General features: G+C 37.6%; 3 protein-coding genes across 3 annotated transcripts; 1 reads left to right on the top strand and 2 right to left on the bottom strand.

The window, feature by feature from the left end:
* Window positions 1-2,292: 2,292 nt before the first annotated feature.
* Window positions 2,293-5,015, top strand: LOC306760943 (adenine phosphoribosyltransferase). Its single transcript, XM_079246997.1, has 5 exons — window positions 2,293-2,465; window positions 2,599-2,692; window positions 2,974-3,120; window positions 4,512-4,607; window positions 4,689-5,015. Exons 1-5 carry the CDS (start codon window positions 2,343-2,345, stop codon window positions 4,829-4,831), a joined length of 603 nt encoding a protein of 200 aa, XP_079103123.1. The 5' UTR covers window positions 2,293-2,342; the 3' UTR covers window positions 4,832-5,015.
* Window positions 5,016-5,377: 362 nt separating this feature from the next.
* LOC306760942 (ras-related protein Rab-34-like) lies at window positions 5,378-11,360 on the bottom strand. The gene is made up of 11 exons (XM_079246996.1): window positions 11,234-11,360; window positions 9,381-9,477; window positions 9,211-9,302; window positions 9,056-9,124; window positions 8,069-8,170; window positions 7,895-7,959; window positions 7,716-7,767; window positions 7,551-7,632; window positions 6,939-7,029; window positions 5,742-5,849; window positions 5,378-5,656 (listed from the first exon to the last, which is right to left on the bottom strand). Exons 2-11 carry the CDS (start codon window positions 9,453-9,455, stop codon window positions 5,589-5,591), a joined length of 804 nt encoding a protein of 267 aa, XP_079103122.1. The 5' UTR covers window positions 9,456-9,477; window positions 11,234-11,360; the 3' UTR covers window positions 5,378-5,588.
* Window positions 11,361-17,485: 6,125 nt separating this feature from the next.
* Window positions 17,486-22,177, bottom strand: tlcd1 (TLC domain containing 1; the record flags this gene model as incomplete). Its single annotated transcript, XM_079246931.1, has 4 exons — window positions 17,486-17,890; window positions 18,865-18,947; window positions 20,906-20,988; window positions 21,969-22,177. The coding sequence occupies 4 exons, from the start codon at window positions 22,175-22,177 to the stop codon at window positions 17,486-17,488; spliced, it is 780 nt and encodes a 259-aa protein (XP_079103057.1).
* Window positions 22,178-23,486: the final 1,309 nt, after the last annotated feature.

Here is a 23,486-nt window from a genome sequence, read left to right as displayed (position 1 = left end):
TCTTCGAAGGAAAGAAAACCTTCTTTTTAGGTTGCGTTTCTAATCAGCCCAGTGTTTTGTCACATGACTGTTCTTACTGGGAGTTCTGGAGGAGATCCAGCCTACTCAAGGCACTGAAATCGGATTGCTGGAAGGCGGAGAGAAATGATGTAAAATCACCAGAGGCAACATTCGACCACATCCAGAAGGAGGGTCAAAAAGGTTTCCCATGGGTTGAAGTGGTCTCTGTTGAAAGGATTTTTGGGACAAAAGAACGAGGCCAATAAACTTGAAGCTGGCCTCAACTCATACACACACAAAGTTCAATAAAATGCCTTAAAGGTTGATTTGGGCTCTGTGATTTTATTAATGTTCACACAAAGTGAACATGGCTGAAAAACACTGATGCAACTCGATGGGAAAATGTGATTTTATGGCAGTAACTTGTTTAACTTTTTTTGGCATATTTCTAAGTACACAAAAACTGAAATATTGTTTAAAAACGTACAACAATAATTGCTGAGTAAGGAAGTATCCCTTCTTTTGCACAGTATTTAAACAGGTGAGCTGCAGAACAGCGCCCCCTAGTCGAGCTGAGGCGTCAGCATCAACTCTGCAAAGACTTGTTCCCATTTTCTTACCTTTTTCTTTTTTATAAACAGTCTCTGCTTATTACTCAACCCACTTCTGCAATTTGTAATTAGAAAAAACAAAATACAGCCTCTTTCATCTAAAAAATTGTATGTATCAGGACAAATTAATAAATTATGTGGCCTTCATTAGATCTTAAAATGAGGTGAACATAACCTCAGATGAACAGTAATGCCTTACAATTACATAATACCTTGTTAACATTTGTTTCTAGACTAATTTAAGCCAAAAAATAAATAAATAAAAATAAAACAGAGCCAGTGTGTTCTTACTGACTGCACAGTAGCATTTAGGTGCTGCTAATCAAATGCATTTGATTAACCGATATTTAACAAGATGTAAATGCAGAAACTTAAACAGGCTCACAGCTTTTAGCAATGATCATAGAGAAACAATTCAAGGAATGTTATTCAGCAGTATGAGAAAGATCATTATAATGCTAATACAGTATATAGCACGATAATGGATGTGTTCATTCTGGTTGATGACTTTCTAAATCTTGTAATCTTGCATAACATGACCTTTCAGATCAACATTTAGCATCATCTGGTTTGAGGCACATAAAACAGACTGTGGGAAAGTTGAGGTGCTGTTGGCAGGAAGTTCAGAGCTCAATCTTAAGCTCAGCTTGAATTCTGTTTCATAAAACTTAGATGAAATTTCAGATATTAGTTTATTTTTTTAAAAAAAAAAACAGCGAAAACCCTTCAAGTGAGAACTGTGAACTGTACTGTGAATACAGCGAGATAAAGTGTAAAGTTGCCCCTGCAGTGAACGTGACCCCGCCTGAGCTTACACAGAAACTGATCCTCCGGTAACAGCAACTCTGGAAAGTATTTACAATAACAAGGTAAGGTATGCATTGGGGAAGGATGATCTTTTCATAAGAAACTCTAGTTCATTGCTCTGATGACAGTATTTGGTGCACTGATCCAACAAAGACACAAGTCACACATTCTTTGTTTGTTTCTTTGTTTCATCATTTGGGATTTCGGAAGGTACCAGTAAAAAGAATTGATAATGGTTTTGCAGACAATCTGTGTGCCTCAGCACTTATGAAAGAAAAAGAAAAGAATTCCTGATAAAAGAAAAATGAAATGTCATATTTATCAGGTTTCCTCTTGTCTTACCCTGATAAAGCAGAATGATTCTGCTGGGGTCATCTGCGGGGCCCGTGGCTCATGATGGGAACATGACAAAAGAGTTCTGTGTTGAACAGCTCTGTAGCTCATTCTGAAACATGTTTCCCAGCTCTTTATTCAATCAATATGAAATGAGCTTTTGTGGGAACTTATCAAAGAAGTTTTTTGTTTCCGTTCTGGTTTAAGGCTCCAATTATAAATCAAAAGAAAACAAAAATTGCTTTAAAAGACTAACTAAAGTATATTAAATTAAATGAGATCAACTTTAACACAACAGGGAGTTTAGTCTGTGTTTACAGATTGTTTCATCTTTGAACACAAGTATATTCCTGATAAGAATTTGTCACATTTTACACACTGATCATATGAATAATTAACACTTTCTGTTGTAAATGAAAAATCCAGCACAAACTGCTGAGAGAGTCTGTAACAGAGTCCAGTGTCAGTGTCCCCTCCCACCCACCGTCCATCCCAGTGAAACCCGATATGAGCAGCTCTCTCATTCACAGCCCAGCTGCTTCTCCACAGTTTCTCCCGATAACCACACAGAGAAGTGTGGCTGTGCCTGAAATGGACGTGTTGGTTGTTCCTGCAGACAGACAGAAAGGATGGTACCTTTCTCTGATGGCCCCAAACATAAAAGGCCCAGAGTTCGCCTGGCTGGACCCATCCAGACTCTACTGCAATTCCCAGGTACGACAAAAAGCGAAACAGTGGTTTCCAGCAGACTGGCAACGTCAACTAAAACAGCCAAATGTTCTCTACAGCTGCACAATCATGTGCGCTCTCTGCATGTTATGACTTCACCCTGTGCTTTTGGCTCCAGGCTCTTGCAGAATGCGTGAAAGACCTCCTCAGTCCGTTCCACAGCGACACCATTGACCTGGTTGCTGGGATAGATGCCATGGGATTTATTCTTGGTGAGAAAACAAAGCAGTTTATCTTGAGAGGGAACAAAAGCAGAGTTCACTCCAATCAGACCCCAAACTAATCTCATTTAAAGAAGTGGTTACTGTGCTTGTACATATGTTAAGAAACATGAACCCAGAGGCAGAGATACTAAATTTAGACATTATGCCTCTAAACTCTGCTCCTCACAAAAAGCATGTTAATATGTATCACATCAGGATTAACCACGCTCCATTTCAGAGATTTTGCTTTGTCAGACTGACTTACTTTTTTGTTGTTGATTTATTTCTAGGGGCATCTGTTGCCACTACTCTTGGCAAAGGTTTCCTGGCTATTCGTAAAGCGGGTCATCTGTGTGTAGCCACTCAAAATCAAACCTACACAGACTACACAGGCAGAGAAAAGACTATGGAAGTAAGACTGGATGTGCTAAAACCAGGTTAATCTTCACTTTTCCTTTAACTAAATTGCATAACACTATCAGTGGGGAATGTTTGGACTGCAGGATTGAGAAGATCAAGAGAGTAAAGATTACACTTCCACTGTTCTGCTGATGTGAAGAGTAGAAGTCATATAGATAGTTAAGATTTAGCGTTTTGTAAAAATTCAAATGACAAAAAAAAAAGATCCAAATTGGTAGTTTTCATGTCAAAAACAGCACAGCAAAACATTTTGCCAGAGCTCATGCAGGACCCAACCTCCTTAAAACAAATGGAAGATTTTTCTTATGTTATTAAGAAAATGAAAAAAATTGACAGAAAATAAAGGTAATAGAGATTTACGAACTTTGACCAACAGTTTTATATCATATGTATGGGCATAAAAAAAGCTGAGTAATTGTTTCCTTAACAAGCATGAACCTCAGCAGCACAAAACTCACTTAACTTTGAAAAAACCTGTTTCCTTGTGATGCAGCATCATCTGGTGTTGTTCAAAGGAATTACAGCAGGAATTACAGAAGTCATGTTTAAAGTATCTCCCAAATATGATGCTGTGTCTGAACTGGCTTTAGTGCCACAATTTGCAACATATTCTGCATTTTCTGATTAAATAACAGATGGAGCCTTTCAGAAAGAGACAGAATCTAAACCATATTATAAAGACAAAACGGTGATGAGATTATGCACTGCTGGAAAATAAAGAGCGAAAACAAAAGCTTGTAGTTCAACCCGAATGAGCATCAAAAGTTAAACATGGACTCTTTAAACAAAGTCCTTCCCAACCTCGATCTCAATGACACAGAATTCAGTGTTTAAGTCTACTTTCTCTCAAATTAGGACACTTCAGTGTTTTGTCCAGTGTCTATGACAAAACTACACTCCTAAGATTTTCTCTATGGCTTTTCATTCTGATTTTCTGAAAACATAAAATGATATTCTTGATCAGGCCAGTAAAGCTGACCAATCCCAGCAGACTGAGCTTTTCAGGCAGAAATCAACAGAAGCCCCTCCCACAAGGCAGACCACCCCAGTATGACCCATTTGAGCTCCTGCCTGCTGGGAAATTCTGCAGATTTGTTTATGCTCCCTCTGTTGGCATGATAGCTATAAATGTATTAATCTAACTTTGATCCTCAACAGATGGAACATCTTTTTTTTTTTTTTTTACCATTTCATTGACTTTAAACAAATTGAACTTATAACACCTGAATGTATGTCACATTTCTGCTAATGTAGTCAAAAACATTGTTTTTTCTATTTGCATTTCTGCATCTATCAGCATGTATACTTGTGTTTTATTGCAGATTATTTTAACTAGATTGATTAAAAAAAAAAAAAAAAAAGCTTTTACTAATCTAAATGTTTCTCCTGGACATGTGTCCTGCTGCAGGTTTGAGGGTGTTGTTAGTGGACCAGTGGATAGAGACTGGAGGCACAATGAAGGCTGCCATCCAGTTGGTGGAGAAAATGGGGGCAACAGTAGCAGGTCAGTCAACAAAACAACAATATGAAGTCATTCAAAGACATTCAGAAGCTGAGCTCAGACATGTTGCCGTGTTTTCTACAGGTGTAGCGGCCGTCGCCATCGAGAACACTCCAGGAGGGAAGTGGATTAAGGAAAACTACAAGTGCTCTCACTGCATCCCCGAAGGGCTGCAGAGTCAAATCGATGGGAAATATCTGGACTCTTTTAAAAGCTTTAATAAGTAGACGTGTTTCCTTAAGAGTTCACTGAAGAAGATCAGAGACACGGACATGAAATACTTTAATTTGCATAAACACTTTTGTAATGAAAGAACTGAACTACTTTTAGTAACTGAAATAATATGATTGTCTTTTAAAATTTCTTACAGACGTGTAAAGTGACAATAAATGGCAGACTCTATGTTCAAACACACTACTTCTATAAAAAAAAAAAATCAGTCTTAATTTGTAAACAACAAAGCATTAACATTACAAAAATGGTCAGTCTGTAAGGTCAAGATATGAAGAGTAAAGAGAAAATGCAATCTCTTCAGTCCACTCAAATACAACTGGCCATAACGTTACACAACAAACTTTTAGGTGATTAACTGAATAAAAATGTTATTGAAATACACACTACAGCAGCAAAACTGCAGATTTAATCCAAACTCTACACAAAGCAAACATTTACAGTCACTCTTTGGCATCCTTGGCCGTACCACAAGTCATTTTTTGTGCAAGTACTGTGTCAATCTTTAAATCCCAGCAAGTTAAACTAAGAAACACCACAAGAATCCACACTCATCCCATGAAGGGGCCTCCCCGGCCGGGCCAGGAAAGTCTGACTTTAAACCTGCCAGGAAATGAAACGTCAGTGTGCCGCCTCCTTCTCCATCCACAGAAATCCTGCCCGCTCAGCTGGACAGCAGCCATCATCATCATCTGCTAGGAAATGCCTCGTTCTGAGTCTGTGCGTTTGACTTTCAAACTTCTGTATCCATCCTTACTGACAGCAGCTGGGCTGCTTCTTTTTGGATGTGGCATACAGACTGCTTGAAGCGCTGTTAATTCCTGAGGGGGACACAAAACTCTTTTGTTAAACTATGTGACAAATACAACCATGTATTTATGGTTTGTGACAGTTTTGAGTACTCACTGACAACATCTCCGATTTGCCTCGATCCACTTTTCTCCAGTTCAGCAAGGACATTCGTCTCAAATGCCAGTGAAGCAACTCGAAAGAAAAACTCTTTCACATTTTCTCCTGGAGGGAGAAACCAAATATGCCGGGGCCAGTTTCAAAAACGTAACTTTCACCATTAACAATAGCTTTAATACGTTTAAGGTAAGTTAAAGAAATAAAACATCTATAATTTAGGGACACATGCCTTGTCAGATTGACTGATTTTATGAAGAGCACTTTGTTTTTGGTTTTTTTATTGCATAATAGAAGGGAAGTCACTAAAAATCTCAAAATTGCATCACTATATTCATCTATACACTACAAGCAATTTTATGTTTAAAAAACACAGAGAATTCATGAAACAACACTGAGATACAGAGAACTATTTTACTGAAATGGACCAAAGGCTGATCATATAAATTTCTTAAAAACAAACAAACCATGACACATCCCTTTTAAACCATAAATCTGAATCACCTTCAGTCAGACTGGCTGCAACTAAATAAATCATTCTCTGATCCTTCTAATACTACAATATCCTACATAATCTCACAATTACAGATTTCTTCTTTCACCACACTGTAAAAACTGAAATCTAAGTAAGATTAAAAATCTTAAATTGAGTTCACATACGCTTATTTTTTTAAAGGTAAGATAATTCTTAGTTTTTATGCCAGAGAATTCCTCTTGTTTTAAGAGTATTTTTACTTGTTTTGGGAAGTCTTGACGAGCCAAATTTTCTTGTTCTGTTGGAAGATCATTTATCTTATTTTAAGCAACATTTACCTAATTTTTGTATTTTTTTTCTTGTTTTTTAAAGCCGAGTTTTTGCAGTGCAGTAATGGAAAGAATGATGAAAAAAAAAATGTTGTGGAGCCCATGCCGACATGACATGAAGAGACCTGACACATCTGTGATTTCTTACATTGGGTGCATTATATTAAAAAAAAAAAAAAAAAAAAAAGGCCAGGTGATCCGTATTATCACCCATTAGTTTGTGAGCTCCAGCTTTGAAGTTGATCCTACTAGAAGTAGAAATAAGCTGAGCACCATTGTGGATTTCAGTATCTTTTTCACATCCACTGATGGATGGATACATCCATGTTTTTATGCAGCTGTGCATGACTTTGACTTTACTGTAACTTTGTGCACTAAAATCCATAAACTCACCCGTCAGTGATGAAACAGCCCAATACTCTGCATGGATCTCTTGTGCAAGTTTGAGAGCATCTTGTTCAATCCGAGAATACTGAGCAGGAGACTGTCAAATAAATCATGAATAATAATTACATTACACAGGTTAGGCGTTTTCTTTCTCATTATAAACACACGATGTATAACCCTTCTCCATGGCTGAAAGATCTTTAGGATCTTTTGAACTGCTGGTTGGATAAAACATACAATGTAAATTAAATTAACAAGTTAGACTCTGGAAAATACCAGAGCAAAGAAAACAAAAAGTAAATCCATATGGAGTCAACATAGCAGTGAAGTGAGAGATAAACTATAAATTATTACAGAATTCACTAAACAGAAAAGTAGTGTCTGCACTGCTAGATAAAATTGAGTTAAGTCTTAGAAAATGTTGCTGTCCTCTTCATTTCTGCCTCCACCACTAATGCTATGGGGTCTAGTGAAGGAGGAGAAACATTCCTGAGGTTTGACCCAGGACACAGACTCTTTGTGCTGCTGGCATCAATCCAAACAATTCATGAATGGCTCCAGTAAAAATAACATAAAAAGCCTGCAGGCATGTCCACTTTAAAACAACAGAAGACTTACACTCATGTCTTTCTTAGTGCCAACTAGAAACAGCTGAACAGCGGTGGGGTCGTTCTCTTTCAAGGCGTCCTCGAGCCACTGCCTGCAGGCATGGAAACACAGCATTAGATCCACTTGCCAGGACAGAATATGCACAAACAAGATTATTCTGACTGATTAGCTTACCTTGCATGGCCTAAAGTGGCGATGTCACCGACATCAAACACAATAATCACAACTGAGAAAATAGAAGATGTTGTTTTAGCACATTAACAGCTTTAATTCAAATTCCAGGCTTTTGTTTCTCGTCTCTGACATTTTGTGCCTTGTTAAACAGTGTTGTAAATGGAAAACACATGAGTTACCCTGAGCCCCTCTGTAGTATGTAGATGCAATGCACTTGAACCTTTCTTGGCCTGCAGTGTCCCACCTGCAGGCCAAGTAGAGAGAGAGAGAGAGAGAGAGAAAAACAAGTGAGCAAGGTCACATGAGATGATGAGCTTTATTTATTCCCCTCAAGAAATCCAGATCAAACTTACAGCTGCAGGCTGAAGGGAACACCCAGCACCTCAAAGCGCTCCATCTCAAAGTCAACACCAATTGTTGCCTTGTAGTTCTTATCGAAGGCATCTTTGCAGAACCTAAAATCACAAAAGCACTCTAAAGTTTTTACAGTAATTACCTAGTTGAAGAAGAGTATTTATTCAGAATGAAGCTACGTTATACTTCAGAGCAGAAGATTTTCCTGATCGGATTGTTTTTGTGTCAGATTAGATATTGATTTAGCAATTAACCCTTTATAGGGCACTCAATGAAATACCTGAAATTAGACATTTTAACCTAAAATTGTCCTTCTGGATCTCCATTCTATAGTTACATTTTTTTTATTTGTTTTATGCTGAAAATGAAAGAAAACAAAGTTATCAAAACTGGTCAGTTGCCTGATAAAGGGTTAATGGCACAAGCTTCAGAAGGGATTAATCCAATTGATGATGTGATAAAAATGAGTTGACTTTTTGAATGGGATGCTATTAAAACCAGAGACTTTGGACCCTGGTTGGGTCACTGTACTACAACGCACGTGGATACTGCCTCCTTTTAACAGCAATAGGCCAAAAAAACTACTAACATCTGTTAACATCAGATTTTTGAGTGCAATGGGAAGGCAATTACTTGGCACTCAGTCCTGCGTCGAATCTTGTTCAGGATTTTTATCGCCTTGAGCCAATATATCACCAAAGACCACACTTGAATTGGTAACAGGTAATCCTCAGAGGAAATCCATTCTAAAACTTTAGAATTAACTGAGCATCATTAAAATAAAAATATTACAACCTACAGTGGTGATAGGATGGGGGCAAAGATTTTAGCTGTTATTCTTAACTAACTTATTTTTGGTAGAAGTTATCTACATAGAATGCCCAATGCAAATCTGATTTCAGATCCCACAGGTCATCTGAGTTATTCATTCCCAGAACTGCACTTCACCCTGATTTTTGTACATGTAAATGACCACATGGGATTACCTATTAATCAGGCAGGTTTTTCCCACAGCCAGATCACCTACTACAATGACCTTGGAGATTTTAAATCTGCTGATAAAAGAAAAAAATATAAATCAGTAAGTTAATAAGAGTCACAGAAAGCAAACCATATAGATAGTATAGTTTCCAGTACTGACCCCACAGTGCCAGTCCGCTGCTCCTGGCAGGCCGTCTTCACTTTGTTGTTGAAGCCATTGTTGGTATGAAGAGCCGCTTCTTTTCTGAAAGACTGAAGGAAGAATGTGACTTTGAGAGGCTGTAAAATGTTGTAGAAAAAGAAGTAGCAGACAGGACATAGAGGCTTAACCTGAGGGAGCTGAGCGATGATTCGGTCCCGTCGAACCGGAGGAAGAACACTCATGGCTGAACCTCTGACAGACATGGAGTCTCCAGGAAAACAATCACTGAACAAAGAGATAACATGTTGACTTATCTACATAATCAAATATTTCCGTTCTTTTCTCAGGTTCATAGTATAAGTAATTGTAAATTTACTATTTTTTCATCATTTGTGGTTTTTATTTTTCAAAACTGAAACAAAAAAATCCTACATGTCAATCTTACAGTTAAACAATTTTCATTGGAATTTTCTAGGCGGTATCTTCAGTCATCGGTCATTGTGATGAGCTCTGGGGAACATTAGCATGTTTGCAATATGTTTACCTGGTTTTTCACAAAACATCATGACCTCTTCTTTATTACAAAATGCATCTGATCTCCAGAAATGTTTTCTGCCAGTCTTCTCCTGCTTGGTCAGTATCAGTTATTTTCATAATCAGTGTCAGGCAACTACTAAAGCCCAGACAGGATCTGAGGCCATTGTATAACCGCTGATCAAGTTGTATGTTATAGATCATTTAGGTTAAACCAGTTATAAACAAAAGCATTTGTTTATTTAAAGTTTAATAAAAACATATGCCTGCAGGTTTAGATGATTATGGAGAACTTTTGGTTTTCAAATTGTGGGGTTAAATTGTAGAAATCTTGGAGGGGATTCTCAGGAAATGTGTCCAAATATAAACCAGTTTTTTTAAAAAAAAGTTAAAAGAAATTATTTTTACAAGTAATATAAATGAAGATACTATTACTATTTTGTTTTATAACAAAGGTATTTTGGTGTTATCTTCAGTTACATTATTTATAACGCTATAGACTATTTTAATAATAATAAGGGTAATAATACATCATTATGAATAGTTAATAATTTGGTAGGAAGGGGGTGGGGGGTAGTATAAGTTTGTACTTCCACTCCTTTTTGGATATGTGAATAGAATATGAAACTGTCAGTTATGTTTTATTTATTTGTTTGTTTATTTATGTCTGTCCATTCATGTTTGATTATTGTTGGCCTATTACATGTTCAAAAAAAGTTCATTCATTCATTCAATCATTCATTCATTATATTTCCATATTGTTTTACACCTAAAACAATTTTCTCTTGTGGGGTATTAAAGAAACTGCATGAAATATCATGACTACACACATTTGGATTAACCTGCATGTGTTTGCATAAGGCCCTGCGATGGACTGGCGAGCTGTCCAGGGTGTACCCTGCCTGTCGCCCAAAGCCGGCTGGGATAGGCTCCAGCTTCCCCGCGACCCTGAATGGAATAAGCGGTTCGGAAAATGAATGAATGAATGTTTGCATAAGAATAATTAATTACATTAAATTAAACTAAATCAGGAGACGTGGAGGCCTGTTTTTGCCACACGTTTCTGTTTTATAGGATAAAGCTCCTGATCACGTCTTTTTATGTTTAATAAATTATATCTGGAGGCCACTAAAACATGCCCAGTTATGCAAATTAGTCGGTTTCCTGGCACTCAGTTTGGACTGGCAACGCTGACTTCGGAACAGACGAATGAGGCAGAAAAACGCTGTTGTCGTGAAATGAAGCGGAGGCAGACATCAGTGCTGATCCACTTCCAGTCTGATTTAATCCTATTGTTCATCTAAATTCCCGCTAAAGAAGATGTCTCATTTTCTTCATTTGGTCTGGTTCCACACACGCAACTAAAACCACACGACGTGGAAACGGGTGTAAATGTACCAAACAGCTGTGGAAACATGGACGTTACGCAGAGAAAAGAGCAACAAAGTTGTACAAAGAAAACTTTTTAACAGCAGCGTGCTCGAGCTGAAGAGATGTTACAAGATACCTTCACGACTCAGGGTGGTCCACTTCACTTTTTCTTCCCCTTTCTGCTTTTATTCTTCCCCGAAAAGACGCTTCCTATGGCAACAGAGCGCCTCGCAGATCCATTTTCAATGATCAAAGCGGCAACATTTGCGACGCCGAGGTCGATCCGCGGAAGTTGAGAGGAGCAGTCGAGTGGCACCGCAGCTGCTGCTGACTCAGTTCCCTGGATTCATTTTTTCTTCCCACATTTTCTCCTTCGGTCCCCTGCTGGAGGAAATATGAAAAACAGTCTATCTATCTATCTATCTATCTATCTATCTATCTATCTATCTATCTATCTATCTATCTATCTATTGTATATTAATTACATTACCAAATTGAAAAAAATTATATATTATATATATAATTTGTATAATATATTTATTTATTTATATAATATATTATATATATATCAAAATTATATATATATTATATATATATATATATATATATATATATAATTTATTTATTTTATTTTTTTTTGTACCATGTAGCTTACAAGGAGGGTGCCATAGACCGTATGGCATTTTCTTATAGGCGTCCTCTTGATCATGTAAATGACTAACATATATATATATATATATATATATATATATATATATATATATATATATATATATATATATATATATATATATATATATATATATATATATATATATATATATATATATATGTATATATATATATATATATATAAATATATATATATATATATATATAAAAATATATATATATATATATATATATATATATTAAAAAAAAAATATATATATATATATATATATATATATATATAGATAGATAGATAGATAGATAGATAGATAGATAGATAGATAGATAGATAGATAGATAGATAGATATTAATCTGTCAGTATATCAGAGTACATCACTATATTTTTTGCATGCATGTTTGAAACATGTAATTATAGTTTTAACTATTTAGTCATTAAGTAAGCTGCTACCAGATTACTGGTCAGAGGGGGAACTGCACATTTTTCTTGTGAAATGAAATAAAGATCATTTTGTTTTGTTAAACTGGATTATATTCCAATCAGCGAAGTGTCCCCACAAGGCACCAGGCTCCCAGTCTGCTGGGGGTCAGAACTGGGACTCAACAACTTCTTAAGTGTCCTGCGACTTCCCCAAGCCAGTCCCCTCTGCACTAGCAAGCATTGTTGACGCCTCAAGTTTACAACCCCATCCTCCTCCACACATCCACCCCCATTCTCACCTCCTGCTGCATGTAGCTCAGTCATCCCCCACTACTAATCCCTTTATACCAACTGCTACATCCCCAGAATGCAATCCTCCTGCCAGTCCCGCACAATAACCCAGGTGAGAAAACCACAGAGGATCAAAACGAGGAAGGGTGTGGGTCCAGATGGCATCAACTCAAGGCTTCATAACTATTCTGCACAAATTAACAGTGCAAAACATTCAGTACCTCTTCAACCTAAGCCTGAAGCTGGGGAGGTTACCACAGCTGTGGTGATTTTCCTGCCTTGTATCTGCACCAAGGACTCCACACCCAAAGAACTTCAGTAGCAGCCAGCTGGTGGCGCTGACATCCCACCTGAAAAGGACTCTGGAGCAATTGGTTTTTGTTTATTTCTATCATCCGTGCTTGTCATATAATCTACAACAGTTTGCCCATGAGTCTGATACTACGGTACTCAAAGCCATGACTCATTGTACAGAACTTCATAGGCTGTTGGTTCCATTTCATTTGAGTCAGGCATGTTGAAGCAGGGATACATTGAAAACCTGCAGGACTGCGCCCCTTGTGGGACCGAGTTGAACATCCCTGATCCTCAGTGTGCATGTGAGGACACGCGTGGCACTCTGAAGCATTCAGTCTTGGGCCTCCACAGGGGACAATCCTCACTCTTCTCGTGACACTCACCTGTCACCTCCCGGAGTAATCTGTTTACTCTGTTATCACCGGCCTCATCACAGATGAGGATGAATACAGGGGACTCATGCTGGGTTTTTTTGGGGGGGGTGTATATGAAACCACTTCAGGATGAACATGGGAGAAAAAAGCAGAAAACTGGTGTTGGATTCCTGCTACTGGGCAACATCCAGGGAACACACCCTGATCTGCAAACTGTATCGAACACTGAACCCTGCTGTACTTTACATGAAAGGCCAGATCAGACTGCTGGAGACTGAGGGGGCACTCCTGTAAACCTTTCATGGCTCTGTGGCGGAAGGCCACCACTGTTTTGGGATGCCCCTTGGATCTAGTTGAGGTGGTTAAAGAGAGGATGATGGCTAAGCGGTCAATCATGTTAGATAATAGCTACCACTTCCTCCAGAACACTTTGTCAACACTGCAGAGAGCTTGATGAATATTTCACCCCAAGTGTGTGAAGGAGTGTGTGCAGCAGACTGTCCAACCAGAAGTGCTAACAAAACACAAATACACAAAATTAAAGCCAATTTACAATCCATTAAATATTGAACTTTCGTACTTCTGATCCTTTACTGTTTTGTAATTTGCTTACAAGGAAAGATTTAGCTGATCTCATCGACTGTTCAAGATTTTATGAAGAAAACCTTGCAGTCTCTGTCAGAGCACGGACTTCTAACAAATTGATGAGTTGGTCACTGAGGTGTTTTCTGTGACTGTAGCTGTCACTTCTATCTGTGACACCTACAGCCACCTCCAACTACTACTACTACTACTACTACTACTACTACTACTACTACTACTAATAATAATAATAATAATAATAATTACTACTACTACTACTACTACTACTACTACTACTACTACTACTACTACTACTAATAATAATAATAATAATAATAATAATAATTACTACTACTACTACTACTACTACTACTACTACTAATAATAATAATAATAATAATAATAATAATAATAATAATAATAATTACTACTACTACTACTACTACTACTACGACTACTACGACTACTACTACTACTACTAATAATAATAATAATAATAATTACTACTACTACTACTACTACTACTACTACTACTACTACTACTACTACTACTACTAATAATAATAATAATAATAATAATAATAATAATAATAATAATAATAATAATTACTACTACTACTACTACTACTACTAATAATAATAATAATTACTACTACTACTACTACTACTACTACTACTACTACTACTACTACTACTACTACTAATAATAATAATAATAATAATAATAATTACTACTACTACTACTACTACTACTACTACTACTACTACTACTACTACTACTACTACTACTACTACTAATAATAATAATAATAATAATAATAATAATAATAATAACAATAATAATAATAATAATAACAACAACAACTGAAATTTGAAACACTTTTTATTCATGGTATCACTCATGATCCAAAATATGGGTCTCCTAAAAATCACTTCATACAAGAAACATTTTACATTATTATGGTCATGGTCAAACAAACTCACTTTTGAAAAACCTTTTTTTTTTTAACTTTAACATCATGTTGAAGTATATGTATATACTTATTCACACATTATTGTTGTCTGTACTTGTTTCTAAAGGCACTGTGGTAAAGGCACTGTCACACAGGTCAGATGCATGTCCACTCTGAACATGTCTACTTGGATTTTCTTGGCATTGTTTGAAACAGAAAATGAAATGTTCTTCTCATTAGGTTTTCCAATGTCAACATCAGCACTTATGATTTAAGGAATGATCATGGAGACTAATGGTCAACACCTTTGTGTACTAATTTGAAAGTATATAAAAAAAAAAAAAAAAAAGAGTGCACACTTTAGGACATTATTTACAAAGTTCTGTACAAACATTATTTAGGAAAGACGAGGACCAATACGTCTGATACAACATCTTTAAAAATGAACCCCTTTTGTAAAAGTATCATCATTTTGCAAACAAACTACATAGTTGTGTTTATTATGTGGAATTGTGCTGCTGCCTGTTCAATACAAGGGCTTTTTGAGGGTCCTTATTGAGCAGCTGTAAGATGGCAGGTATCCAGCTTCAGTACCACTAGTCACACACCAATTCATTTATCAGAAGACCTATAATAGGACCACAAATGATCCTGTATCAGATTATGTTAGCAGTTCAGTTGGTCCTTGACAACATTGTTATGTCATAATACAGTATCACTTCAGCCATAAACAGGGAGATGGGGGCTTCATAGAGATACAGGGAGTAGAGGAAATACACACACAAAGATTTTAAAATCTGAGTCCATAAATTTTCATCTCGGAAAGAAAAAACATAAAATTTGAAACCACAACTCCCCATGCACATTTCACACACAGTATCTATGGCAACACACTTAATTTGTTTGACAAAAAGTTATCAACAACACAAAATGCACTTTCCCCTTTCAAGTGAATGTACTAAAGGATTTATCCCTTATATTTTGATGAACATGAGTTGTGCATTTTTGCAGAGAAGTTAAAAGAAGTTCATTACATGTCTTCTTCTGTCCGAAATGCTACATCAAGTACTAAGTTCACAACGTGGCAAAAAACTTAAGCAACTCAAAGTAATGGCAGACAGCACTGTTGGGTAAGGAAGTCCAGCTACTAACAACTTTAAACCATTTCTCAAGATAAAAACACCTCTTTTGTCTTTAAATACATCCTTCTTTTTTATTTATTTCTTTTGCACGTTTAGCTCATAGACATGAGTGTATCAGCCCCATTGTCTTTAGCAAGGATATTTTAGTATTGTCAAGGTTTAAGGACTGCCCTCTAGACTGCCCTCTGGGGAAATTCAGAACAAGTATATTTAGCTAAATGTTAAACAAATAGTTAAACAATGGTAAACCCTCTTATTAAAGCAATAGCTACACCTTTGGAAGAGTAGAATAAGGGTCATTACAACCCCAATGTCTGCAAGTTCATGACATATTGTACCAGTTAACTCATGTTAGTGGTAAATACTGAAGAAACATTAACTTGCAAAATTATAGTTCAATATTGTTTATGTAATCTAGTCAACAACCAAAGGTTTTTCTAAGTGCTTTGTTTTCCCTTTGTTCTTCTGCTGTGCCCAGTTTTTATGCTCAGTTCATTCATTCATTTTCCGAACCGCTTATTCCAATTCAGGGTCGCGGGGAAGCTGGAGCCTATCCCAGCCGGCTTTGGGCGACAGGTAGGGTACACCCTGGACAGCTCGCCAGTCCATCGCAGGGCCACACACAGAGAGATGAACAACCACACATGCTCACACTCATTCCTAGGGGCAATTTAGAGTAACCAATTAACCTATCATGCATGTGTTTGGATGGTGGGAGGAAGCCAGAGTACCCAGAGAGAACCCACGCATACACAGGGAGAACATGCAAACTCCACACAGAAAAGCCTTGGTCAGCCAAGGTTCGATCCTTGGCTGACCAAACCAGCCAAGGATTGAACCAGTGACCTTCTTGCTGTGAGGCCACAGTGCTAACCACTGCGCCACCGTGCAGCCCACACAAAAAAACAGTTTACACTAATTGGCCATCTTCTGGGCACGTGCTGACAGGCAGCACACAGTCCATGCAAGCACCAACCAACCCTCCAACATGTTTGAAAATTTAGTTTCCTTTACTGGAAATGGAAACTTTGCTGATCCATCATGAATAAGCAACAAAAGGGATTTCTGACGTTCATTTTTCACATAATGACCTCATTGCTTTTTGATGTTATCCATATAACTAACAGGCAAAGTTATATATCATGTCTTCTTCAGATTCAAAGCAATAATGTTAGATTTTCATAGAATGAAATGACAGCTTATTACTGCATTATGGATATTGGCTGCTGGTTGTAGCATCTGCTGTTAAAGTTTGAGTGGTGTTGTTCTTATAATATAACTTGTATTTTTCAGCTAGAAAAAACATCAATAAAGTTCCCAAAATGTTTACAAACTCCTTTAAGATTGTGATACTGAAAATCTATATCGTATATGCTGAAAGTGGGTAACAATGCAAAAGCTTTTTTTGTCAACCTAACCACAAACTGAGACTTCAAATAAAGTAGGACTGTAATTCATTTAACCCGGATTTTGTAACATCAGTAAAAAAACTGCATCTGAAAAGGATGCATTTTATTCCACAAAGATCCCTTTTGTTGAAACGCAACAAAGGGAACCAGTTGTCGCTGGGAATGATGCCAGTAATGATCAGGAAAAGACAAAATCTGTAAACCCCCACCTGGAATAAAAACATCGTACAATCCTGTGACCCTCCCCAGTCAATCACTGAGAAACTTCTTGGAGTTGTTGTTATGTGTGCCATTCTGTCCCACGTAGGCCTTACGTCGGGGAAAGAAGTCAGCCCGGAGCAAACGGTAGAAATAAATTACGATCATGATGTTCATCACCATCATGGTGACGAGAAAGCATCCGCCGTGGTCCAGCCAGGAATAGTTGTGGATGATGTACCAGGTGAGGTAGAACTGGGTGCTCAGACGAAACATGATGTAAGTGAAGAGGTTGACAAATTTGTTGATGTGGTAGATGGGAGAGGACTGAGCATCAGCCAGCTTTAGCATCAGCCTCAGGTGAAGGGTGACGCTGTTGACTTCCACAAAGAGGGCAATCACAGCACCGGCTATATACAGCTGAGTGTAGAGGGCATATAGGAAACACCAGATCACCTGAGGATAAAATACACACACACACACACACACACACGGGGAGTTGAAGATTTTTGGATTTACCATTTCTCTCTTGTTTGTTTAACTTTCATGTTTCTACTCAACATATACTGTAAATTTTATAGCATGTGTTGCACTGCCTGACAAAGAAACAATGAATTTTCCAATTCTGAATCAAATTTTAAGCTAATTTTAGCGAATATATATATATATATATATATATATATAATACTTTAAAGAGTTAACACAAATCAAAAGTGCTCATAATTTCAGATAGGTTATTGTTAATTCAGTAAACTGTAATTATTCTTTGCCCAGAGTCTTATCTGTTATTCAGCTCAGTTGAGGCGATGCAATCAGAAAGTGATTTCCTCCCTTGATTTATTTGCTCAGATGAGATTAAATTAATTACTTTTCATTAAAATCAACAACAGCATGTGGAACTAATATCTAGATGCATTTGGATAGGATTTGGACAATAATTGGGTATTACGAAGGGAAAAAATGTACTTTTTCTATATTTACTTAGATATTAACCTTTTCTTTTTTTCATTATTTAAAGAATATGTTTTTTACAAACATTTACTAATGAGGACATGTTAAGGTTTTTTTCTTTTTTTTAATGATTTGTGTTTTTCATTTTTATTTATTGCTCAGTAGGTGGCAGTGGATGGTATGAATGGCTCATGTAAAAGTATAACTTTGTCACCCATGCATAAACTTGAAAGCAGCATTCTCTGTAGTGACAACTATGCATGAAAGGCTTCAAATAAATACAAAGTTCACTAATAACTTTTAATTTCCCTTCGTTTCTTACTGCAAACACACATAAAATGTAATTGTTTCAGTCTGATTTTACTTTCCTTTAGCTGTCTCCTTTAGCTTCGCGTGCTGAATTAGTTATGTCATCTAAGCCAGAAATGCAGGTTCAACTGACTTAAACTTAAAACACGGCGACAAGCAAAATATCTTACCAGTGCATGATGGAGTAAGAATTCCCAAGAGCCTCTTGCATGTCCTGTTAAAATAATATCCCCAGCATCCTGCACAAAGTACCCTGCAAAAAACAATTAAACATATAAGATGCTGACTAGGAATACAAGTCAGTTAAGTTAATCAACGCATAAAAGTGACACCAGAGAAGCCTGTGAACCTTAAAAAAATAATCTGCTTCTAATTTGTTGTGTGGTTTACTAACCATTTTTTAGCACATTACCAGGCCTGGGACTGTCCCAGAACATTCAGGGACAAACATACTACAGATCACAACTTTACTTTCCAGGCCAGCACAACATAACATTTTAATTTATGGTATCACATCACACACCAAAGACTAAATAATAATTGACATTCACAGTTAAAAATTAAATTAAAGAAAACACAACAAAATTGTTGGGAGAGGAGGGGGTGGGGGGAATACTGTGGCAAATGGAATAAAAGACCAAGACAACAAAGGAAATGAAAAAAAAAAAAAAAGCGATCTCGTGTACGAGCCAGACGAGGTCAGAAATAAACATCGGATTGCATTTTACAGCAGGGAATAACCCAGAAGGAAAACAGGATGGCAGATGGATGCAGAGTTTGCTTTTTTTGTTGCTATCAGTAAGTAATAACCGATTAACTCCTTTGCTCTGTGTCGTGTTTACCTTGCTCAGCTCTGTTGGTAAAACTGCCAATGTTGACATTAGGGTTTATAATCATGAAAAAAAATGCAATGACTATCATTTCTCACCCTGCTCTTCATAAGCTGTAAATCAGAGAAGATTTAAACTATGCTTGATTTCTTCTAGATTCAAACATGTTTATATTGTCCAGACATTTGCTTTGCTGCTTTGTGTTACAGCTAATAGGAAATAAAACAGTGAAAATTACAGAAAGGCTCTCATCAACACAGGTGAATATGAGAAAATAATGTCAAGCATGGGACAAAAACACATTTCCATAACATTGCATTAGTCTGAGTGTCATGTTTTCATCTGAATGCAGCAGGACACATGACACACATCTGTCATCATGAATTTACCATCACGTAAATGACAGCAGTGTGTTCCAGCGTAACCGCACACACCTTTCTCCACATCGGACCAGTCTGTCGCATGCGTCGCCTGCTTTGCAAGAAACATGCCCAAACAGCGTCGTGACCTACAACTTAACATCAGGTTGCAGGTTTTTCAGCTTTCAGTTTAGCCCAACAGTTTGGCTGAAATATTACTTGTGGTGATGAAAGTTGATTTATTTTAAATCTGAGGGATGAAAAGCATACTGCCTCAGTTTTGTTCTAAATAGTCACAGCTTTGAATTCACTCATCTCAAAGGGGCTTTCTTCAGAAAAGAACCTGCTTTAAATATATTTTACACTACAGTGCAAATTTCAGAGTCACCCAGAGACAAGAGGAATCAGAGTTAAACTTATCAGACAGCAGAGCAAAATGTCTTGTCTTTTAATGCAGACTAAACAATTCTCACTGGTTATTAAACTGTCAGCCTGATTCAGCTGGAGGTATTCCAATGACTAAAAGTCCTTTTGTGCCCCAGTATGACTGGCACGCTGAAGATACTGAGACACACAACTAGCCGCTATGTTAAGAAACTTGTTTTTTGGTGGCCATGGTGAATGAGAGAAGCCACCCATTTGGCTGTTAAGAGAATCAGGTGGGAGGGGAGGGCCTGCTGGGTGCTTCTCAAGCAATTAGAAAAGTGCTGTGGATAAAAGAAGGAGGAGGAAGAGGTTCTGTATGATTCGTCTCCCACATCAGCCTCTCGTGCATTAAACTGATTGGGCAATAACTCGTCAACAGACAGCTCTGGCAAATTTTTAAAAACAAATTTTCTAGTAAAAAAAGAAAACCCAACTGATTTATCAGGGAAATTATCTGCAGATTCAAAGATAAATCATTGAACAATCCACTTGTGAAATCCACTTGTGATTTTTAATTAATTATGTGTTAAAACAAAACCAGTTCTTATAGAAATATGTTTTCAAGTGTTATTCTTCCTCAAGATGCATTCACATACCTGTGGAGACGCAGATCAGCAGGTAGGACAGAGAGGTGTGATACGAGTGGATGTTGCTCAACGTCTCTGGCCAAATCACCACACTGGAGAGGGATATATGTTATGGATAGATGGTTCTGTATTCGCCTCAGTCAGACATATATGGGCTCACTCCTGGAGAGAAGAGCCTGACTAAGCAAAGACATTAATATCAGCTGTTATGACTTCTTATTCCCCACCCGAGACCAACTGACATCCCTGCTTTATATTAATGTTAAAATGTTTTATTGTGTAATTTTACCACATCTTATGTTTAGTTTCTGCATGCATGTTCATCTAATTAAATATAACTATGCCTGCTGTTTTTATGCATCATTGCTATTCTTTGCCACTTTTTATACTGTTTGGTAAAAGAACCACACCTCAAAAAGCAAACTCTTCTCTGAATCTCCTCATTGCATAAATAAACTGAGACTATTTTTTTTTTGTTAATAAATTATCTATAGTTTCTGTATGTGGCATGTAAGGCAACATGTAAGGAGTTTCTTTTACCCCTATTGAGGACTGAATGACCAGTAACTTTTATTTGAACATATTTATATAGTAGTAGAAGTGGTAACTTAAAAGTATGACCTTGCTCCCACTTGTTCATGATAAAAGATGAGTCACAAGCCAGTCCCACCCAAGAAAATTGTTTCTCAAAATGCTTTCACAAGAAGCCAGCAGGTTTTTCCTGTTGATATCTGCAGTTTGCCTGTCACCCAGATCTGGCAGAGTAAAAAAAAACGTATTTCCTATAAAAGCTCTGAATCGCTGGAAATAAGTCGGACAGCACAAACAGCAAGAAGAACTTTGTTTAGCTCTAACTGTATAGTGGCATTTCCCTCCCTCTTAAGAATGCCATTGTCTCACTATTCCCCACCCAGTCTGAACATGCCCTTCTTCTCCTGGCTGCCACAGGCTGTCACTGCGCCACATACTCCTACACATTACACATCATGTGGACAGTCAATAGACAATGCTGCCCTAGTGTGGATGGAGGGCTAGATGTACAGGCAGATGTTTACTCTGGATGGAGGCTTACCAGGTCAGGGCCCAAGTCCCAGTCAGCAGGGAATGCACCATGGAAACAGAGAGGTTCTTCCACTTCCAGGAGCGGAAGGCATCCTGTTTCACTACCTTGGGCACAGGTAGCTTCCTAAGCAGTCCGTGGGCCACCCTGAAGAGCAGAGAGCAAACCAGGACCGACGGACCTGGGTGCCTCTTCAGTGCAGGAAGGAGAGCCTCCATCATCTCCTCCCCGCCCCTCCTGTCTCTTTGCGTTTGCTTTCTAACCTTTTCACCCCCTCTTCGTCGCTTTATCGTGACGGTCCTTTACAGCCTTTTGATGGGCGGTGACGCGCGATGTGAGGTCTACAGAAAGACGAGAAATGCCTGCAGGAGATGATCCTCTGCTTTTTTATTCCTTCAAATCACCGCAGAACTAATGTCCGATTGATGGTGCCGTTTTTTTTTCTTTTCTTTTCACGTTGTCAGTGTCTCCAATGTGAAGAAAAAGCGTATCAGGGGTTTCCTGTGGCGACTCATTCCAGTGAGACGGTGTTTGTCTGAACGCAGAGGCGCGTAATGATTCTGTGCCGCCGCTGTTATTGCCCGTCCGTCTGCGCGGAATGACTGGGGAGTGGTGGAGAGGGAGCGGGGGGTGGGTGGTGCCGCTGTTGTTCCCTGGAACCGTAGAAATAAGGAGGGGCAGAGACTATATGAGCAGTATAGGAACAGAATTCCATCGCTGAACATGTGAAAATGTTTTGGGTAATTTTGATGGAAAAACAAAAACAACAAAAAGCCACACATCTTACTGTTTACACCAATCCTGCATGTGCACCCGTGACGCACCGTGCGTAAAAGTCAGTTGTGCTTTTAATCAGAAGATAACCAAAACAAACTAATCATAGCCCACAAACAAGGGGCTAATGAAAAATGATCATCTGGTGACGCGGGCGCAATAATATAAAATAACATAATATAATATAATATAATATAATATAATATAATATAATATAATATAATATAATATAATATAATATAATATAATTTGCAAAAAATCAAGATAATTAAAAATCATCAATCAAAAAAATCATCATAGGTCTGCTCCAGAAATGTATGAGGGGACAGGCAGTTATGTGAAGGGGCATTAGCTTACACATCATGCTTTAGCCAAATTGCTGATGTTAACAACAATAGGGATAACTAACCCAAGCCCAGCTCCTGAAAAATAGATTGCAGTTTGTCAGACCTCTAGCTAAGATCTGTCCAGTATGGTTGTCCCACCTGAAACCAAAAGTCCTGCTGATAGCTCCTAGGGCTGGCGTTGGCCACTTGATTTGACCTGGGAGCTAAATTTTTCTGACCAACTGAACAGCTAGCCAAAATGACCATTTATTGTCTATTTTCTTCTGCTAAATTATATTCTATTTATACATTTGGTATATATTATGTCATCATATTAAAATGGAAACTGTTAATTGTATATTGTATGTGCTTACATATTTTTAACATTGTGTGGGCTCTAGTGTACTTTATTGTTCAGCAGCAGCTCCCT

The sequence above is a fragment of the Telmatherina bonti genome (assembly GCF_933228915.1).
Source record: "Telmatherina bonti genome assembly, chromosome: 9".
In the NCBI taxonomy this organism is placed as follows: Eukaryota; Metazoa; Chordata; class Actinopteri; order Atheriniformes; family Telmatherinidae; genus Telmatherina; species Telmatherina bonti.
This window is presented reverse-complemented; position numbering and strand designations above follow the sequence as displayed.

Coding starts and splice junctions, on each gene's coding strand:
- LOC306760942 (XM_079246996.1), bottom strand. CDS start 9,455: ATGTCTGTCAGAGGTTCAGCCATGAGTGTTCTTCCTCCGGTTCGACGG. Junction 9,125..9,210: donor CAGCGGACTGGCACTGTGGG/GTCAGTACTGGA, acceptor TTCTTTTATCAG/CAGATTTAAAATCTCCAAGG. Junction 5,657..5,741: donor GCAAATCGGAGATGTTGTCA/GTGAGTACTCAA, acceptor TGTCCCCCTCAG/GAATTAACAGCGCTTCAAGC.
- LOC306760943 (XM_079246997.1), top strand. CDS start 2,343: ATGGACGTGTTGGTTGTTCCTGCAGACAGACAGAAAGGATGGTACCTT. Junction 3,121..4,511: donor ACTGGATGTGCTAAAACCAG/GTTAATCTTCAC, acceptor GTCCTGCTGCAG/GTTTGAGGGTGTTGTTAGTG. Junction 4,608..4,688: donor AATGGGGGCAACAGTAGCAG/GTCAGTCAACAA, acceptor TGTTTTCTACAG/GTGTAGCGGCCGTCGCCATC.